The sequence below is a fragment of the Callorhinchus milii genome, unplaced genomic scaffold, assembly GCF_018977255.1.
Source record: "Callorhinchus milii isolate IMCB2004 unplaced genomic scaffold, IMCB_Cmil_1.0 Scaffold21, whole genome shotgun sequence".
NCBI lineage: Eukaryota > Metazoa > Chordata > Chondrichthyes > Chimaeriformes > Callorhinchidae > Callorhinchus > Callorhinchus milii.
In genome coordinates, this window is record NW_024704762.1 from 5,335,469 (window position 1) to 5,355,918 (window position 20,450).

A 20,450-nucleotide genomic window follows, 5' to 3' on the forward strand; every position below is an offset into this window, starting at 1 on the left:
TCTGCTGATTCAAACACACAGCCCAAGAGCATTGCACTCCTGTAACATGAGCCACACAGGGAGCTGAGCTGGGGAGAGGGAGAGAGAGAGAGAAGAGAGAGAGAGAGAGGGCTGGGGAGACTAGAGAGAGAGAGGGAGAGAGGGCTGGGGAGACTAGAGAGAGAGAGAGAGAGGGCTGGGGAGACTAGAGAGAGAGAGAGGGTGTTAGAGAGAGAGGGTTGGGGAGAAGAGATAGAGAGAGAGAGGGTGCTGGAGAGAGAGAGGGAGGGTGCTAGAGAGAGAGGGAGGGTGCTGGAGAGAGAGAGAGGGAGGGTGCTAGAGAGAGAGAGAGGGAGGGTGCTGGAGAGAGAGAGAGGGTGCTAGAGAGAGAGAGGGTGCTAGAGAGAGAGAGGGTGCTAGAGAGAGAGAGAGGGTGCTAGAGAGAGAGAGAGGGTGCTGGAGAGAGAGAGAGAGGGTGCTAGAGAGAGAGAGAGGGTGCTAGAGAGAGAGAGAGGGTGCTAGAGAGAGAGAGAGGGTGCTGGAGAGAGAGAGAGGGTGCTAGAGAGAGAGAGGGTGCTAGAGAGAGAGAGAGAGAGACAAGAGATAGAGAGAGAGAGAGAAAGACTGCAAACTGCAACTGCAAAAAGCAACAGCCACTGTGCAACTTGGCATCTCAGGTACTGTGTAAAGGAAACGTGAGTTGTGTTATGTGTGTGTGTTATACATATATATATATTATATGTGTGTGTGTGTGTATTGGTGGGGGATTTTTTTTTGTGTGTGTGTGTCTGATCTGAAAACTCCCCTTTTTTTGTTCTCTAACCCCCCACCCACACCCCCACCCACCCCCACACCCTCTGGCCAAGGATATACTGTAAGACCAATACTTCTCGTGTGTTGTGTGTGTGTGTAAAACAAGACAGAAAGAACCAACTCAGTTGCTGTGTTAAACTGACTCGACTGAGTGTGTGGGTGTACAGCTTCCACAACCCCAACCCCTGAGTGTGAGTCAACTGTGTAACTGTACCCTGTGTTGGGAGATGAAATGTCTCAGTTTTTTATAGATATATATATATAAATATTATAAATTTTGGCAAATGTACTGGATTACTGTGTATTTAGTCTGTAGGTGGGGGGAGGGAGAGGTGAGGGGGGGACCAGGAACAATGTTAAAAGAAAAGGATGGAGTGAAACGATGTGTTGGTTTTATTAGCATTTCTAGTCTTCTTACCTTTTTTTTTGCAACACAGAACCTTTTTTTTTAATTTGCTCTGGTGGATGTGAATCAATTGTACAAGGCATATATTGTTTGGGGGAAGTCAGGTTCCAACCCAAGCAAAGTTTTAATGACTTCCATATGGTTTTGAAGGGTATATATATATATATATATACATATATTAAAAAAAAGGGTGTAAATTGAATCATCTCTGGCGTCTGTTCCAATGAAGTGCGGTGGTGCTTGGAGGGAAAAAAAAGAGACTGGCAATTTAGTAAACCTCTTTCTAAACGTGAGGAAGCTTTAAAAAGTTTACTTATCAGAAGTAAAAGCTTTGGAAACATTCAATTTGTGTCCATTGGTTTGACACGAGTGTTTTCCAGCTGTTTATTTGGAGGGGAAAGGTAAATATTAACCAAACATCAGTCAATGTTTTGTCTGATGACACAGTATGTGTTTTGCCTCTTGCTGCATTGTAGAGTTCATTCACCCCTTCTCGTAAAATTGACTACTCGTCCAAATAATAATAATAATAATAATAATCCTTGCATTTGATATAGCGCTTTTCACGTCGGGAGGACGTCCCGAAGCGCTTCACAGAATATACTGTAAAGTAAATTGACTGTATAACCAAATAAATGGCTTGGTCAAAAGCTACGTCCGGTTATTATTATTATTGTATTATTATTATATTATAATTATTCAAACAACTGTTACAACCGGATAATTTTTCAGCTTTCGTTTTGTTGTCAAAGCCACATTGTTAGATTTAACAAAGAATAGATTTTTTTTAAAAAAAAACTTTAGGTGTTATATATATAGGGTTAAAAAAATAAAACGATAAGATTTTTTAAGAGTCTTGGGACTCGATGCACTTGTTTATAATAAGGTTTGCGATTTCTCTGCTGTGTGTTAGTTAACCAGTCAACGTCAGCCTAAAGTTGGGACAAAAACTACTGTTTTTAATTTTAAAAATAAGCCACTGCATGAATTGACCATTTTCTATCGCAAAAGAGGTGGGGGGGAAAAAAATCCCCTTCGCCGTGTGAGGTTAAAGCGTTCAAGTGCTTATATTTTACTTTACGTTCGAGATCAGAAATAAGGAACCGTAAAAGGTTTAATTTTTTTGAAATTGAAGGTTTTTTTTGTTAACCAAATCGTCGCCCCCCCGGGACTTTTTTTTTTGGGCGGCAGATAGAAACAAGAGATGTGGAAATACAATACTATTTTACATGTCTGTCTTGAGTGGCCTTTTCTGAAACCACCCCGAATAATTTTAAGCTCAGAACTGTTATCATTTGAGGATTGCTGTAAACCGAAATCCACAAGGAATCCACTTAACTTGATCAGATCTGCGCAGAATGTCAAAGTTGGACTATGTTTAGGAGTTTGCATCCCTAATGAAGATGTGTTTTTTTTCTGGGGGGGCGGCCTTTGGATTGGAACTTTTTAGAATAAATTAAAATATAGGATGTTTCCCACGTGAGACTCGGTCCTGTTTTCCTGTCTCCAGTTCCACTCCTTCCTCTCGAACACCACACCCTTTGTTACACATCAATTGTTTGCCCTTTGGCTTTACTACCTGCTTGTTTTTTTGACTACAGGCCTTTGCCTACGTGTTTCAGTTGGGTTTTTCTGCTTGCGCAGTAGGTCAATAACTTAACACGTTACTGTTAATCAGAGATGCAGCTCACGATGTTGTCCGAACAAGTCTCGAGTGCTGGTGTGCTTTGCATTGCACCAGTGACTGGCGATTGCACTTTCAGTAACGTGAGGGTGGATGTGGTATTTGATGGTTGTCAAAGGAGATAATTATCGCATTGTTTAGGGTGAGATCCAAAATATGCTTCAATTATCAACGAATGCCTCACCAACCCCACCCGCTCCACCTCTCGTCAGCCCAGCTCAGTTAGCAGCAACCTCCCCTCGGGGTCAGGAGATCGTTGGGTTCAAGCCGCATGTCGGGACTTGGCGCTCACAGTCCAGGCTGACACTCCACTGCAGTGCTGGGAGAGCGCGGCATTGCCGGAGCTGCTGTCCTTCGGATGAAACGTCAGACTGTGGCCCCCGTCTGCCTGTTCAGGTGGACATTAAAAGTCACGTGCCATTATTTGAAAGGAGAAACTACTTTCTCCTGGTTATCTGGCTAACAATCTCCCCTAGTAAAATGAGTCACGGAGTGACTTTGGAGGTCAGAGCAACTAGCTGAAGATGATCCACCTTTTGGAGCAGGCAGGCCTGTGGAACTCAGTGATAGAGAGGAGATGGACAGTGGAGTTCTGGATGAGCTGGAGTTTGTACAGGGTTGAGTTAGGGAGACCAGCAAATAGGACATCAGTCAAAATGAATCTGGAGGCAATAAAGGCATGAATGAGGGGATTGGCTATGTTGGGGGTGAGATAGGGACAGCAATGGACAATGTTCCAGAGGTGGAGGAAAGTGGACTTGGTCAAGGACAGGTTGAAGGATTCAAGAACTGAGGGTCAAACAAAATGGCGGGAGTGTGAGCTGGAGTGAGCAGTTGGGAGGTTGATTTGCTCGGAAGCCAGAGGTGAGGAGGTGTAGGCTGGATCCAACTAGGACCAGGCTTCAGTTCTGTTGAGGAAAGTTAAGACTCATCCACTTCATTCACCTTCTTTCTAAATAATCTCATCTGCAAAATTCTTCAAGACTACACCTTGTGTTATATTGGGAAGTCAAATTGCGACTTCAACGCCTTGAAAAAAAAAAGTCCTTTCCACTTCACGTCTTTCAGATTGGAGATCCAATCAAGGTTCCCGTCGCCTGATCAGGCGGACATTACAGATCGCGCCATGCTATAATAATAATAATATTAATCCTTGCATTAGATATAGTGCCTTAGCATGGCTTTGAGATGTCTCAAAGCGCTTTGCAGGGCATACTGTAAATTGAATTGACTGTGTATTTTGTAGACGCAACGCTATGCGAAGCTGTCTCCGAAATCATTAACTACTGGCCTGGATCGCTGTAACCGTGGCGATCGATTGACTTCAGAGTTGCCGTCTTTTTGGGTATTAGCCGAGTTGTTCACGTTTGACGCTTGATGTTTTCCAGCAACGGTTGTGTGTGAGTCAACTATGTCCTTGATCACGGAGCCAGTGGGTCAAGCCGCCGAGATACAGCAGTCAAATACCATTCTGCCTGACGTTGAGGTGCTCGTTGTATCATCAGAAAGGTATTACTCATTGGTTTTATGACTCTTTTTTTGGGTGGCGGGGGCGGGCGGTGGTTGGGGGGTGGGGGTTTGTATCAACATTTATTACGTTTTTTGTTTAAGAGCCTTGGCTTCCAATGTGAACTGAGAAGCTGAGTGGGAAAAGTCTCTGGCCACAGTGGCTGGTCTGCCCTTCTAAGTCCTGCCAATGAGCTGTGCCATTGCGAGCAGTGTCCTGGAATACTGCGGACACACACGGCTCATGAACTGGACTGGAGATCGTTGACTCGAGGATTGCTCAGCACGGGTCGATGTTGAAGATCCCACAGAGCTATTGGAAAACAAAACAACAACTTGATGTGTAAAGCACCCTTCACGTGGGGTAGTGTCTTGGAGCAACGGTGGAGGTTGACACTGAGCTGGGGAGAATGGGAACTGACCAGAGGCTGAAGGGCTATTTGAGTTGAATATTAAAGTGAAGGGAATGAGGCAGAAATAATTAATCATAGCTGAAGATGGTAATAGGAATAAACCCTGCATTTGATATGGTGCCTTCTCTCTATGGCTCGCCTACTGCAGTAATGTTTTGGACCGTAAGAGTATAAACTTAAATGCACGTACAAATGTACAGTCACAACGCTCTCCAGTAAATCTCATGAAGTGTTTTGAAATGCCTTTCTGACGTGAAAGGTGCTGTATCAAAATGCAAGAATTATACAATTATTAATAATAATAATAATCATCCTTTGATATTTCATTTTGATATAACATCTTTTCACGCCGTTGAGATGCCTCAAAGCGCTTTCCCAGAATATACTGTAGAGTGATTTGACTGTATATTTTGTGGACGATTTTGCCAAATTCTCAAAATAAGTCTCACTAGAAGGCGTAGTGACTGTATTTGTGGACGAATGGGGCAACAACAACAATGAATTGCAGTTATATTGCGCCCTTAATGCCGCACGGCGTCTCGGAGTGCTTGTGTTATCACACAATAGTTTTTAATCCACGTTATCATGTACTTTTAATGTTCTTGCTCTCGGGATAAACGTGAAGTTACCTTTATTTTCTCGTGAATTACAGAAGCTCCACCAACTCGGATGTTGAATCGCGGTTCAGTGATGCCGCCCAGGATTGCGGTGTTGAACCTTGTGACGCGGGAGTGTTTATTCGATTACTGCAAAAAAGCCTCAGAGACGAAGCAGACGGTAAACCCTCTCTTGCAGCTGACGCTGTCATTTCTATTCATGATAAACCATTTGTGCAAATTGTGGCTGATTTTACTGGTGAAATATCCTCACCTCACCTGTTTTAATCGCTTGGTGATATTCTTGTTTTTCCTGTTATGGCCTACTGATGTCTTTTCGCTGCTATTTGTTTTAATCTCCATCTAATAGACGCAGGGTTATTATTAGTCTTCCACGTAGCATAACAAGAGGGCTGGCTCAATTCCGACATTCCTTTTTATATTAATTAAATCCAGTTGGTATTTGGTGGTTATCATCACAGGAGAATCAATCCATCATTGATTGTGCGATCCAAAACACGCCCCAGTTACCAACAAATGAGCAGGCCTCACCACATCACCCACAGCCAGGGTAGAGTAGGGTGAAGCTAAGAGCGCGGACTGATATTGGAGTCAGAGCAAGTATCTAAAGATGATCCAATGGGGTCCGGGAGCTAGTGGAGGGCCTGGCCCTGTGGAGCTCAGTGATAGAGAAGAGACAGCCACTGGATGAGCTGGAGTTTGTACAGGATTGAATTAGGGAGGCCAGCAAAAGGGACCTTAGCGAAGTTGAATCTGGAATGAGGGGCCTGGCTACGTTGGGAGTGAGACAGCGACGGCGACAGGAATGGTTCATGGCGGCCAAATTATGACTGCAAGTCTGCTATGGAACCGAGGTTACAAGAAGCGCCCTACACCTCCGGACTTATTGGCTTCCTGCACATTGATCCGCACCCCCAGAGATTGCCTGTAAAGAGAAGGCAGTTTCTCTCTCTCCTGGACAACAATCCCCCAGATAAAATTGTTCATTCAATTCATGACTAATCGTGGGTCGTAGCTGTATGCAAATCAGCTGCTGGGCTCACCTAGAAAAACCACAGGCAAACAATAATCCCCTCCCCACGCCCCCGACCCCCCAAAAAAAAAAAAATTTGATCACTCAATGCACGACTGTTTGTGGGGCCCATAAAACTCTACCACACTTTACGGTATATCCTGTGAAACGCTTTGAGACGTCTCAGCGATGTGATAAGGGGTTATATGAAATGCAGGTATTATTTTACTCGCTATGTTTTACACTATGAAGTCATTTTGACTGCCGTGAAAGGCGCTACATCAAATGTAAGGGTTATTATTATTATTAAATTCATACACTGCGACTGCGGAGAGGGGAATGTCGGGAGTACCTAACGCACGTTTGTTCCCATCGTGTCTCCCAAGATGTACCTCAGCCGCTCGTCGGCTCAAGGCTGTGCGGAACCCAGCGCGATTTTGAAGTTAAGCTGCGAATGGAGAGCTCTGGCCTGGCTGCCGATCCACCCATTACCGTCCATCAGATGTTCGTGGAAACCGTAACGAAGTACGGCGATTACATGGCACTCGCGTCGAAGCAGGGAGATCAGTGGAAAAAGCTGACGTTTAAGCAGTACTATGACGAGTGTAGAAACGCTGCCAAAAGCTTTGTGAAGGTGAGGCAGAACCTGTTGATTTTTTTTCTTCTTCTTCTTCTTCTTCCTGCGGCGATACAATGGGACTTGCGTTCCTACAAAAACTTTCCCACGACAGAGTGCTTCATGCAGCCCAGCTTAGCCGGCCAGCCACCCAAGCGAATGTAGAACTAGTCATTGGAAGCTGTGGTTGAAGCAGAAACCATCAGCGTGTTTAAGGGGGGGGTTGATGTGTGTGCGTGGGTGTGTGGGGGGGGTGTTGATGTGTGTGTGTGGGGAGGGGTGCGTGTGTGTGGGGGTGCATGAGGGTGGTGTGTGGGGGTTGGAGTATAAACAGCGGCTTGGACTGAATGACCTGTTTCCGTGCTGTGTTATGTAACTGCTACTGCACACTTTATAAGATTCAGGTCGTGAATGGACAGATGGCATTGTGTTAAAGTGGATTAGCAAATGGTAGGCAGCAATAAGCAGTAGAAACTGCACGTTTGGCCCCCAAAACGTACAGTCAATCCACTCGACAGTGTATTCTATGAAGCGCTTTGAGACGTCTAGAAGACGTGATAGGTTTGCTATATCAACTGCAGGAATTATTATCGTGGTCGTCAGCGATGATTGGGACTTTGACTGACCGTGGGTCAGCACTGGGATCAACCACTACACATATCTTTCTGATAAGTGACGTATTTGGAGACTGACGTCCTGCCCAAAAGGTGGGGGTGGGGGGAATTGCAGATGAGTATCAATCCCTGACCTATTGTCATTGGTAACTCGGAGGTCTCTGGTGTTTTGGGGAGATAGTTACTATGGAGACAGATGACTATGTTAAGAGGGGTAAATCTCAGACCGCACGTGGATTCTTTCCCCGTTGACTCCTCACCCTGGGGAGGATTCGGTGCAGGCCTCTTTTCTGACTGACCCGTATTGAGCGTTTTTTTTTCCCAGACAGTTTGTACTGCGAAATGAATCCCAATCAGTAAAATGTTTTCGGGATGGTTAAGGCTCGCCTTTGACTCTGGGGTTGATTACGACCTTTCCGTTTGCAGCTCGGACTGGAGCGTTTCCATGGGGTCGGGATCTTGGGATTCAACTCCCCAGAGTGGTTCATTGCGGATATCGGAGCGATCCTCGCAGGGTGAGGCTGACGCGGGCAAACTGAGCCGACTGTGCAGAAAGGCCGACTGATTGCGATGCTTGTGCAAATAGGTTTCTTAGCCTGTCTTTGAGCTTTCCCCGGCAGAACTGTTGGGGAATTCAGATTTTCTGACTACTTAAAGGGCCGAGTAATAATGTCAGCGTAGATCCATAAAAATGTAGAATCGTGGACTTCTACAGCACTGAAGGAGGCTGTTCGGCCCATCATACCTCCCACGGCTCTTTGCAAGAGCTACCAACTCGTCCCACGCCCCGGCCCTTTCCCCATATCCTGGCAGATTTTTTTTCCTTTTCCAGTAAATATCCAATTTCCTTTTGGAAGTTATTATTCAATCTGCTGGCACCGTCCGTTCAAGCAGTGAATAACTTGTTGCGTCATTTTTTTTTCATTCTCTTTGTCTCCCCTCTGGTTCTGTTTGCCAGTTATCTTTAATCTCTGGTCTCCTGTTACAAACCCACATGCCCGCCAGTGGAAACAGTTCCTCCATATTTACTCTATTAAAACCCCATTTAACAACTACAACTGCAACAAATCACACTCGTATAGCGCCCTTTCACATCAGAAAGACTTCCCAGGCACTGAAATTTAATGGTCTTATTTCTTCTGACCCACGCAGAGGATTGGCTGTCGGCATCTACACCACCAACTCACCTGAAGCCTGTCACTATGTGGCAGAGAACAGCGAAGCCAACATCTTGGTGGTGGAAAACAACAAACAGCTACAGAAAATCCTGCAGGTTTGTGGGCCTTAACCCAGAGTGAAACCACATCGGATACGTTGATTTCTATCTCGTTCTGAGCCTTCGCCTACAAAATACAGTCAATTAACTTTGCATTATATTCCGTGAAGTGCTTTGAGACGTCTCACAGACATAAGACAATATAATCAAATACAATTATTTATTATTATTATTTCATATCTGCTCGTGTTCAGACGGGAGTGGATCGATATTATTATGTAAAGAAGGTTGGTACACAAGTCCTTGAACTCAAATTCAGTTGGATTTCCCAATCGTAATCCTCCAAATCCTTTCTCTCAACAGAAACGAATCTAGCCTCGGTGCTTTTCAAAAGCAGGTGAAACATTAGGCAATATAACACTCCTTTGATATTCCACAAGACCACTTTAATTATTATTAATATGGAAAACAAATGCGACCAAGCTGTCTTTTAAATTCCCCTGGTTATCATCATAATAATTCTTGCATTTTGATATAGTGCTTTATCACGTCATTGAGAGAAGTCTCAAAGCGCTTCACAAAATATATTGTAAAGTGGATTGACTGTGTATTTTGTGGACGAAACGCGGCAGCCAATTACGCACAGCAGCGTCCCACAAACAGTTGTGGATTGAGTGACCAAATAATGTTTTTTGGAGGGATTATTAACTATTACTATAATATTATTGCTCCCTAACTACCTATCCTCCCAACTCCCTGGATGGAACTTGGATTTAAACTACCTCTAAAGAAATACAATCCTTTATTTTTATAGTCGACTGTAGATTACCCCACAGGATAGTCAAATAGTAATCCATGAACCTTGAGTCCGTACTCCAGGCTGACCCTGTGGTGCAGTGGGTTGGCAGAGGAGCTGTCCTTCGGGTGAAACATTAAACTGAGGTCAATGTCTGGCAGTTCAGGTGGACGTTAAGGATCTTGCGGCACTATTTCAAAAGGGAGAAGCAGTTTTCTCCCAGTGTCATGGTCAACTGTCCTCCAGATAAATCGATCATTCACTTAATGACTATTTGTGGGACTTTGCTGAGCAAACTGACCCCACAGTCAGTGCACAGTTATGCAATACTATGCAAATACACAGTCGCTGCACTTTACACCAAACACCCGGGAAGCCTGTTTTGAGGTTGCAGCTATCCTGTTGAGCGCAAAGCTCATGTTATTAAATAATAATAATCCTTTGCATTTGATATAGCGCTTTTCACGTCGGGAGGACGTCCCAAAGCGCTTCACAGAACACACTGTAAAGTGAATTGACTGTATATTTGTGGGCGAACGCGGCAGCCAATTGTGCACAGCAATGTCCCACAAAGAGTCGTAGATTGAAAATGACCAATTTATTATTGTTTTGTTTTTTTTGGAGGGATTATTATTAGGCTCTGCGTGGAGTAAGGAAACTTGCCCAAGGTTTCGCCCTCTGCCTGGAATTGAACTCAGGACTCTCACTTGCAAAGCGAGTGCTCTAACCACTGAGCTGCAGGACTCCACAATTAAAGCATTGTAATTCCAGCCGATTTTTCACATTTTCTCTGGAGCTTATCACATTTGTGGCCTTTGTTGCATTTTTAATGTGTTCTTTTAAAAAAAANCAGACTTGTGAAGTTGCATTTAAACGTCTCCTGTAACGACATCTCTCAGCCACAGCCGCTTGCACTCGCAATCAATACAAATATATATTTACGCAGCGCCTTTCACGTCGGGAGGACGTCTCACAAAGTGTTGGACAGTACAATACCAGCTGGGCCATGGTGGTGTTCTGGCCTGCGTGGATTGTGATTGTTTTATAGGGGCAAGGATCAGGTAATTATGGTGTTTACTGAACACTATTTACTATTCGGAGCTCACATTGATGAACCTGTTTTAATTTCAGATTCAAGACCAACTTCCGCACCTAAAGGCAATTGTGCAATACAAGGATGAAGTGAAGGAGAAGAGGCCAAATGTATACACTGTAGGTACAACTGGGAACCGGAGAGTTAAACTGAGAAATGTGGGTGGTTTGGAGTGAGTTAAACCCGGAGCTAAACCACAATCTCCAAGTACAAACTTAGAATCATTGCTTCGGCTGCACGGAGGGGATTCTTGGGAGAAATCATTGTGTGTGTGTGTTGGGGTGGGGGGGGGTTTGATAGTTTATAAATGGCTCAGTTTGTGGTGTTGCATGTTCTTCGTGTGATAAAGTGCAGTGTGACCAAAAAGTCGTGATACCATTACAATGTCTAGTAAGTCTTACAGAAATTAATATATATTTTTTTAGATAAAAGGGCAGTTTTCACGATTTTTTGGGGCAACGTGTATTACTGAACGGCTCAAACGATCAATTCGTTGCTCTGTTAAATATGTGCCATCTTAAGCCCTTCGCTTAAAATTGTGGCGTCTCATTATTTTATGCACTGCCTTCTCTGAGTATACCCTTTGCTGTGGAAACGAACAGCGTGTGTGTGTGTGTGTGTTTTTTTCTCTCTCTCTCCCTCTCTCCGAAAGTCGTCCTGAACTGTACTTTCTCGCCTTTTTGTGTCGGAAAAAGTGGGCAGATTTCATGCAGGTGGGGAAAAGCGTGTCGGATTCCGAGCTGGACGAGATCATTGCCTCTCAGAAACCCAACCAATGCTGCACTCTCGTCTACACGTCAGGAACCACCGGAAAGCCGAAGGGAGTCATGCTGAGCCACGACAACGTAAGCCCTCCCGGTGATTCCAGCGCACCGTGCTTATTTATTGCTTGATTTCATTTTGTTACACGTAACAGACCTAACAGTGACGACAACAACTTGCATTTAAGCAGCGCCCCTCACTCAGGGTAGCGTCCCACAGACAGTGGCCGAGCACGGTGGGAGGTAACTGTAAGCACAGTCGAAGAGGAAGGTCTTCAGGCACGACCTGAAGATGGGGATGGATGGGGAAAGGCAGAGGTTTGGAGGGAGACTATATATTACATGATATATACACAACTACACATGTATCCTTTTAATCAGGCAACATTATATAGAGAACTATATAGCGGAGTCTAGAATGGGCCGATTTCTAACCGGATTCCTTAATAAGCATCCCAAGTCAGATTACAGTTCCTTTTGGGAGTGGGCACTGGGGGCAACGAATCATCCCACTCAGCTCCTGTGGACCCTCCAAACCAAAGCCCTAACGGGTAAGGTGGTCCCAGCTGAACAAGCAGGGGGAAAGCTTGCCAGAAAAACCTTTTGGGAATCATAACTATCACACACGGTTTTGATAGTAGTTTGCGATGAGGCAGACTTTCAATGGGTTGAGCTGACGCCCTTTCAGTTCCCGAAGTTGCATCCAATTACAACTCGGTTGATACCAAGGAATCCAAAGAACCATTGAAACATAAGATGTAGTAGGAGACCATTCGACCCTTTTACTTCAAGATGGCGGTTGCTCCTCCCAAGAAACCATCCATCCGAATCCCAATTCCTCAGATAAACATTGCCTTAAACACAGCAGTCATATCGTTTGTGTCTCTGATTATGACCCATTTCCATCTGATACTATTGAAAGCCTTGTTCCTTTTCTAACCACAGTTAACGTGGACAGCAGGTGTCGCAGGAAACACTGTTAATCTCCGAGCAGCGACTGATAGCCAGGAGTCGGTCATCAGCTACTTGCCGCTCAGTCACATCGCGGCACAGATGATCGACATCTGGCTCTCCATAAAATGTGGAGGAGCAACTTATTTTGCACAACCGGATGCACTGAAGGTAAATGTTGTGTTTTAAGTTGTTTTGGGTTTAAGATGCTTGTACTTTTCCCGTTAGAGAGTCCTTGAGCTCCACGTTCTCCTCAGGCTGGCTGAGGAGGATGATGGTAGCTACCATTTATCTCCAGTTGGGTGGCGCAATTCAAGTGGCGTGAGGATGAGTTTGGATGGGCCGAAAGGCCTTTTGACCAGTCTTGTGATCCTCTGAAGCCAGTTTTTCCATCCTTCAAGCGGTAGTGTCTCCATGCCTGTGTAGTGCTCCACCTCGTGGCCAAGCTGAGAAGATGCGCAAACACCACCCGCCATTATAAGCCCCCTAGCCCGGCCTCTATACAGTAAAACTCGCACAAGTCTGGCCTGTATAAATCGTATTATAGCCTCAGTCGTACATCTGCCCAAGTCCCGTTGAATTTCCCATTATTAAATAAGTTTCACGTAAGTCAGACTTTGCACAAGTCATGTTAAATGTAAGGTCTCAACTGATACGACTTATTTTGAGGTTTACTGTGCGTAACGCCAAAAAGTTGACCTGTGGCTTGAAATGCCGGTTTGCCGCAGGGTTCCCTGGTGAATACGATGAGAGAGGTGCGTCCCACAGCGTTCATGGGAGTGCCTCGCGTGTGGGAGAAGATGCAGGAGAAGATGAAGACCGTGGGTGCCAAATCGTCAACCGTGAGGAGGAAGGTGGCTTCCTGGGCCAAGGACGTCGGTTTGCAGACCAATCTGAACCGGATGAACGGGTGGGTACACAACTGTTTTCCCAGGTACATTAGAGAGACGATTATCCAACACTGTGGCCCCATTTGGAGATCAACAACTATTGAGGATAATTGGACATCACATAGAATACAAGTCAGATGGACGTCAAAGATCCCATGCCCTGGTTCAGAGAGAAGAGTTTCTCCCAGGGTCCTGGCCAATAATCTCCCCAACCCCAGTTTAAATTGAGTTGTTTCAACTGGATTTATACGGTCACTATCATAAACACAGTGTACTAGCCCTTTCCTCTTTCTGCCTCTCTCTGACACTTTCTCTCTCCCTTTCTCACTCTGCACTTCAATTCACCGTATTTCTCTCGGAGTCTGTCTCTATGCCTTTCTCTGTATCTTTTTTTCTCTCTCCATCTGTACCGTACAAACGCAAAAGCTGGGGATAAGCAAACGTGCGATGTTCTATTGTGTTGGTCTAACAATTACAGTATTCTGTTGCCTCCCTTCCCTTTTTTTTTTGTGTGTGCCGAGAGTTTCATTTGATCGCGTCGCCACAAATGAAGCTAACTAACCAGGCCGGCATTAAACGCTGCTTGGTTTTGTTTGGGGGCTTCTTGCAATTTAAGTAATATTCTATGGTTCCGGTGCTCTTTATCATAATTTTTTTTTATCAAAACCATTCAGGATCTTGTATACTTCTTTAGAAGGCTGAGGAGGTCTGAATCTATTTTTAGACCACTTATTTAGCCCATGATGCACACCCTCTCAGCAATGGGCTTTTGGCTTCTGTGCTCTCCTCCACACTGTACTGAGGGCCTGGGCACACAGACAGACGATGCCAGGCTAATTCTTATGTATCAGAACATTTCGACTCCAAACCCAGTTTCAATCGCTGCTTTTATATTTTGTGCCATCAGCTTAGTTCCCCATCTGAATTAAGCTCAAACCATCCTTCCTTTAAATCTCCTCTCGGAAAGCTTCACCTTATCCGAGTATGAGACACTTTATTCTTTCTCGCCCTGCCCCGCCAACCAAAAATACAATCAAACTGCCACAGCAAAAAAAACTGTGAATGAAATGACTCGAAACAAATAAAATGATCGTTGAGTGCTTTTTTTTTTTTTTGCTGACGGGTGTGTTTTGTTTCTCTCGTTCCTCTTGTTCAGGAATATGTCTCAGCCGTTGAACTTCCGAGTAGCCAAAAAATTGGTGTTTAAGAGGGTTCGCAAGGCTCTGGGATTGAGCCGGTGCACAAAATGTTACACTGGAGCTGCTCCCATCACCAAGGACACCATAGAGTTCTTCCTCAGCCTCAATATTCCCGTCTACGAGCTGTATGGAATGAGTGAGAGCTCGGGACCACACACTATTTCAGTGCCTGAATCCTGCAGACTTTCCAGGTAACATCAATGTTGTGTGTATACTTCTGTGTTTTCAGTGTTCAGGTCAAGCTGTGCTCAATACAGTAAAACTCACAATACGTCTGATCTGTATCAATCGTATAATGGCCTAAGTCGTACATCTGCCCGAGTCCCGTTCACGAGTTTATGTTCTATGTAAGTTTGACATCACTCCATACTTTGCATAAGTAAATGTGTGGTCCTGACTGACGCGGCTTATGAGGTTTACTGGAGCTATTTTCTTTGTTCCTTTAATGTGACTGTAACAGCCTGGCTCAGTTGGTAGCACTCTCGCCTCTGGCTCGGTGATTGTGGGGTTCAATCCCCACTTTGGAGGGACTTTGAGGTCACAGTCCAGGCTGACAATCCAGTGGAAATTGAGCGCTGTGTTGTCAGAGGTGCCGTCCTTCGGGTGAGCTGTTAAACCGAGGTCCTGGCTACTCGTACAAGTGGACGTCAAAGATGATGTGGGGTGGTTCAAAGAGAGAGGAGTTTCTCCCAGGGTCCTGGCCAATAATTCCCCCCCTCACGTGGTATAAAGAGAAATTGTCATTTCACTTCACGACTGTTTGTGGTGTGAGATGTTGCTGTGTACAAATTGGCTGCCACCATCACCTACAAATGCAGTGATTGTAAAGTAAATCCTGTGAAGTGCTTTGAGAAGTCTCAATGACGTGTTAAGGCGTCTCATCAAATGCAAGGGATAGTTTATGGGTATTAGCTGAGCGGGAAGGGGGGGGGATTCATCGTTAAGTCTTTGCTAAGAAGGGAAGTTACTCTTTATGGGGTGGTACTGAGCTATTGATTTCATGATCTCAGTTGGGGAAGCCATGGAGGGCAGTAGCAGTTGGGTTCAGTTTTCCTGCTCCTCGTCATGGCACTGTAACTTGCTGGTAAGTGTTATTGTAAGTGCTGGTATACCAACCTTTTCATGTCGTTGAGACGTCGCACTACACATCACAGAATACACTGTAAAGTGAATTGACTGTATATTTTCTGGGCAAAACACGGCTATCAATTGGACACAGGGATGTCCCACAAACAGTCGTGGATTGAGTCACCAATTATTATTTTTTCTTTTTGGAGGGATTATTAACAATCGATTGACACCCAAATTCCTTCTTAGTTTTGGGTAAACAGGGCGTTTGGAGTTGGGAAACTTGAATAAGGTCTTGCCCTGCCCGGGAATTGAACCTGGTTCCTCCCAAGCAGCACCTTGAGATGTCCTCCTGACGTGAAAGGCGCTATACAAATATAATTTGTTGTTGCTGCTCTAACCAATACGCCACGAGGTGTCCACACGGCTGGTATTTTCTCGTGTTGAAGGCTTTGCCACTCCCAAAACTGTTTGCACCTTGAAACTTATTAGCTGAACATAGACTTGAGTGATTATACTCACTCTTTGTAAGCTCAAAACTGGCTTTGCCAGTCTGACCGGACGATCAAGCCACATTCCACGCCTTGGGCCTCGATGAGAAATGCAACCAAACAGGCTCGTCTCTTGAGTTTAAGAACGATACTCAGCTCGACTGTCCTATTTGTAGTGCGCGAGAAATCTAAAGATCACTTCCCCTCTCCGGTTTCATACAATTGCCTTTGTGATTGATCGTCTTCTGAGTTTCCCCACTTATTTTTAGTCAGCCAGGTGCCAGACACATGTAGTAACCCATCACCGTGCTTAAGAGTCTCCTAACCAAACTGTGAATCTCACGCATCCCAGCTACACGTGGAAATCCCAGCGATAGATTGCTGGAAATGCTGCCACATTTGCCTAGGAATACAATCACTACACTCTACGGTGATAATAATCCTTTGCATTTGATATAGCGCCTTACCTCGCGGTTGAAACGTCTCAAAAGAGCTTCACAGGATATGCTGTGAAAGTGGTTGACAGTGTATTTTAAGACGGTAAGTAATACATAAATAATCATGTGAAGCATTTCCTCAACAACAAAAGGAGCTATATCAAATGCAAAGATTATTGCACATTGTGTTGAGTTTAGTCAGAACTCAGTGATGTGATACATAGATGGCTTTCATTGCGAGAATTAATACTACAAGGTTCATCGTTTTTTGCTGACGACTTGTGTGCCTTTTAGACTTTTGGCCCAGCCCCAGAGCTCATTTTCAAGGAGATGAGTGACTTTCTCTTGATGCAAAGCTTTGTCCTTCTTGATTTCTGCCTTCATGGTGTCCTGTAGCTCAGTGGTTAGAGCACTCGCCTCGCAAACGAGAGGACCTGGGCTCGATTCCCAGGCAGGGCGAAACGTTGGGCAAGTTTCCTTACTCGACACGCCTCTGTTTACCTAGCAGTAAGTAGGAACCCGGTTGTTAGTTGATTGCCGGATTGCTTTTCCGGGGCTAATAATTCCTTCAAAATAAATTTTAAAAAATTATTTGGTTACGGCTGTTTGTGGGACGCTGCTGTGTGCAATCGGCTGCCGCGTTTCGCCCACAAAATACAGTCAATTCACTTTAGAGTATATTCTGTGAAGCGCTTTGAGACGTCTCGAAGACGTGATAAGGGGCTTGATCAAATACGGATTATTATTATCATCATCATCATCATCTCAACAGTTGTGGGAAAGTGATGCCAGGTTGCAAGACTCTCATTTACAAGCCTGATAGCGACAGCTGTGGGGAGATCTGCTTCTGGGGACGACACGTTTTCATGGGATATCTGAACATGGAGGACAAGACGGAGGAGTCCATTGATGAGGAGGGTTGGTTGCACTCGGGAGATCTTGGGAAACACGATGAGGATGGATTCCTGTACATCACAGGAAGAATCAAAGGTAACCGCGTTTATCACCTAAAATCCGAGATTGTCTCACGCAGCAGTGTTTCAATTCATAGCCTCGGATACATCCATCTTAAAAAAAATAATTGCATCGTTTGACTGACAGTGCATAAATTCCAGCAGATTGCTGAAGATTAAAGAGGAATTTCATGTTGTACTCGGTGATAACTACAGTAAACCTCAATCTGTATAAATCGTGTAATCACCTAAGTTGTACATCTGCCCACGTCCTATTGAATTTCCTGTTATTTATAGCTTTGACATAACTCATATTTAATGTATGGTCCCAGCTGATACGACTTACGTGAGGTTTACTGCATCTCATCACACGCAGCAAGGATACTTCTCTTTAGGGCAACCTAAACCTGTTGTAAAGCACTTCAGGAGAAGACTGGCTCACTTGACGCACGTTGTAATGCAGTGACTATTTGTGGGCAAAGAATGTCAGAAAACAAACTTCAAAGTTAAATCTGAATTCAGTGATTTGCCACATTTCAGACACTCTAAAAGTGTTGCTTTGCAAATTGAGACCCAGTTGATATTTTCCTCCCCACATTTCATGTAGACTGTGTGTGTGTGTATATATATATTTTTAAACGAGTCTCATTTCTCTGTTGCCTGTAGAGTTGATCATCACTGCCGGAGGGGAAAATATACCACCTGTTCCTATTGAGGATGCAATAAAGGAACAAATCTCAGTCATCAGTAATGCCATGGTGATAGGAGACAAACGAAAATTTCTGTCCGTTCTGCTGACCCTAAAGGTACTGCGGACATCTATTTCTCATTTATTAACTGCCCAACGAACCCTAGAAATTTACAGCATAGAAGGCCATTCGACCCATATTGTCTGTGCTGGGTCTTTTTAAGAGTAATCCTTTAAGTCCCATTTATCTGCCCTTTCTTCTGCACCCATGAGAACGTTTCCACTCCCCTCCCTGTTTGTGAACCATCTTAAATTGGTGCCCTCTAGTCACTGACTCACCGAGCAGTGGGAATAATATCTCCCTCTCGGCTCGATCGAAAACCCCTTGTAATTTTAAAGAGCAAATGAATCGCTTGTGTTGTTTGTTCCCCTAAAGTCTTTACTTCACGGTCTGTTCCCCTCTCTCACTTCAGTGCAATGTGAACAGTGACACAGGTGACCCCTTGGATGACCTGACCCCTGAAGTCACCCAGTTCTGTAAGAGAATAGGCAGCAAAGCCACCAAAGTGTCGGAGATTCTCGCCAGCAAAGACCGCGACGTCTTCAACGCCATCCAGGAAGGCATCAATCGCGTGAACGAAAAGGCAACTTCGAACGCGCAGCGGATTCAGAAGTGGATCATCTTAGAGAAGGATTTTTCCATCCCAGGAGGGGAGCTCGGTAAGGCAATGATTATTAATACAAATGTAATTGTGAATAATAATAATGCTAATAATAACCAGGTCCGCTATCCACGGTTATCGCCAGCGATAGCGTGGGTTTTAATCTGCAATAGAAGCGATCGTTGTATGTTCTTTCTTGAATGTTAATAATAACAATAATCCTCGCATTTGATAGAGCGCCTCATCACGTCGTTGAGACGTCTCAAAGCGCTTCCGAGGATACACTGTAAACTGACCGAATATTTCTTGATCCATGGCATAAATATACAATCAAGGAAAACAAAAACCTGAAAAATTACTACCGATTGAGCATGGGCTTACCCGGACCCGTTTGGGCGGGTGGGGGCTGGCGGGGGGGGATTTTCTTGACATCCCCGTGGGCCACAGGTTGCCCACCAACTGCCTTAACCAAGTGCTGGTTTTGTTGCTTCCAGGACCAACAATGAAACTGAAGCGTCCAGTCATAATGAAGATGTACCCTGATCAAATCGATGACTTTTACAAGGATGCGATTACACCGACTACACCAGACAACCCTCTGGCCACCAAATAAGCTGCTACAACCACCAGAGAGAGCCCTGTAGAGATGTGCAAAACTTACCAAACCACCTGGATTTGTAAACACCCCCATTTCCGAATCCTTATTTAATTTTTACTTTGTAAAATGTGAATTGTGATTGATTGATTGTAATATTTTGTGGAAGTGTACAGCGTTTCAGCTCGGACCATTTTCTGTTGATGAAGGAGTTCTAAACTTGAATGAAAACAAAAGCATATTGTCTTAGTACTTGGGTAAAAAAGGCTGGGATTCTCCCATTCGACCCTTAGCTTAGGAATTCACACCTGCCAGGGAGAGAACCGATGCAGAAAAGGATAAGAACCTAAGAAATAGAAGCATGAGAAGGCCATTTGGCCCCTTGACCCTGTAATAGGATCATGGATGATCTTCTAGCCTAATTCCATTTACCTGCCCTATCCCCATATCCCTTAATCCCTTTAGTTTTTAAAAATCTATTGATCTCAGTCTTGAATATGTTCAAGGACTGAGTATCCACAGTCTTTTGGGGTAGAGAATTCCATAAACTCATTACCCTCTGAGTGAAGAAATGTTTTCTCAACTCAGTTCTAAAAGGCTGACCTTTAATTCTGAGACTATGACCCCTGGTTTTAGATTCTCCAACCGGGGGAAACAGTCTCACACTATCTACCCTGTCAAGGATGATGGGAGTAGTTCTTCACACCCCCCCCCCTCCCCACCCACACCACCAAAAAGTGAGATGGGTCATTGATCCATAAAATTAAGCCATGATCTAACTGCCAAGTCCCCAAAAAAACTGCTGCTCTCGACACTTTCTGCAGGAGATTGTCGTCTTCCTGCGCACGTGCCAGAGTGAGCAAGAAGCTGGCCGGTCGGTCATTGTTTGCTGCTCTGTGTCATAAGGGATCGACCGATTCACAGAAGACTCAGTCGGGTTACAAGTCAACCCCTTGCTCTAATCGAAACACTTTCTAATGGGGGGTGGGG

The 20,450-nt window shown here is 44.6% G+C and overlaps 1 protein-coding gene across 2 annotated transcripts; it reads left to right on the forward strand.

The window, feature by feature from the left end:
• Positions 1-554: 554 nt before the first annotated feature.
• Positions 555-19,917, forward strand: acsbg2 (acyl-CoA synthetase bubblegum family member 2). Of its 2 annotated transcripts, none has more exons than XM_042342727.1 (15): positions 555-674; positions 4,271-4,391; positions 5,454-5,578; positions 6,817-7,064; positions 8,087-8,175; positions 8,813-8,933; positions 10,804-10,884; positions 11,461-11,610; positions 12,472-12,648; positions 13,206-13,387; positions 14,524-14,757; positions 17,335-17,552; positions 18,182-18,321; positions 18,677-18,923; positions 19,360-19,917. In XM_042342727.1, exons 2-15 carry the CDS (start codon positions 4,294-4,296, stop codon positions 19,476-19,478), a joined length of 2,229 nt encoding a protein of 742 aa, XP_042198661.1. In that variant the 5' UTR covers positions 555-674; positions 4,271-4,293; the 3' UTR covers positions 19,479-19,917. The 2 variants fall into 2 exon arrangements, with proteins under 2 accessions (XP_042198661.1, XP_042198660.1); XM_042342726.1 differs by having other exon boundaries at positions 555-656.
• The last annotated feature ends 533 nt before the right edge of the window (positions 19,918-20,450 follow it).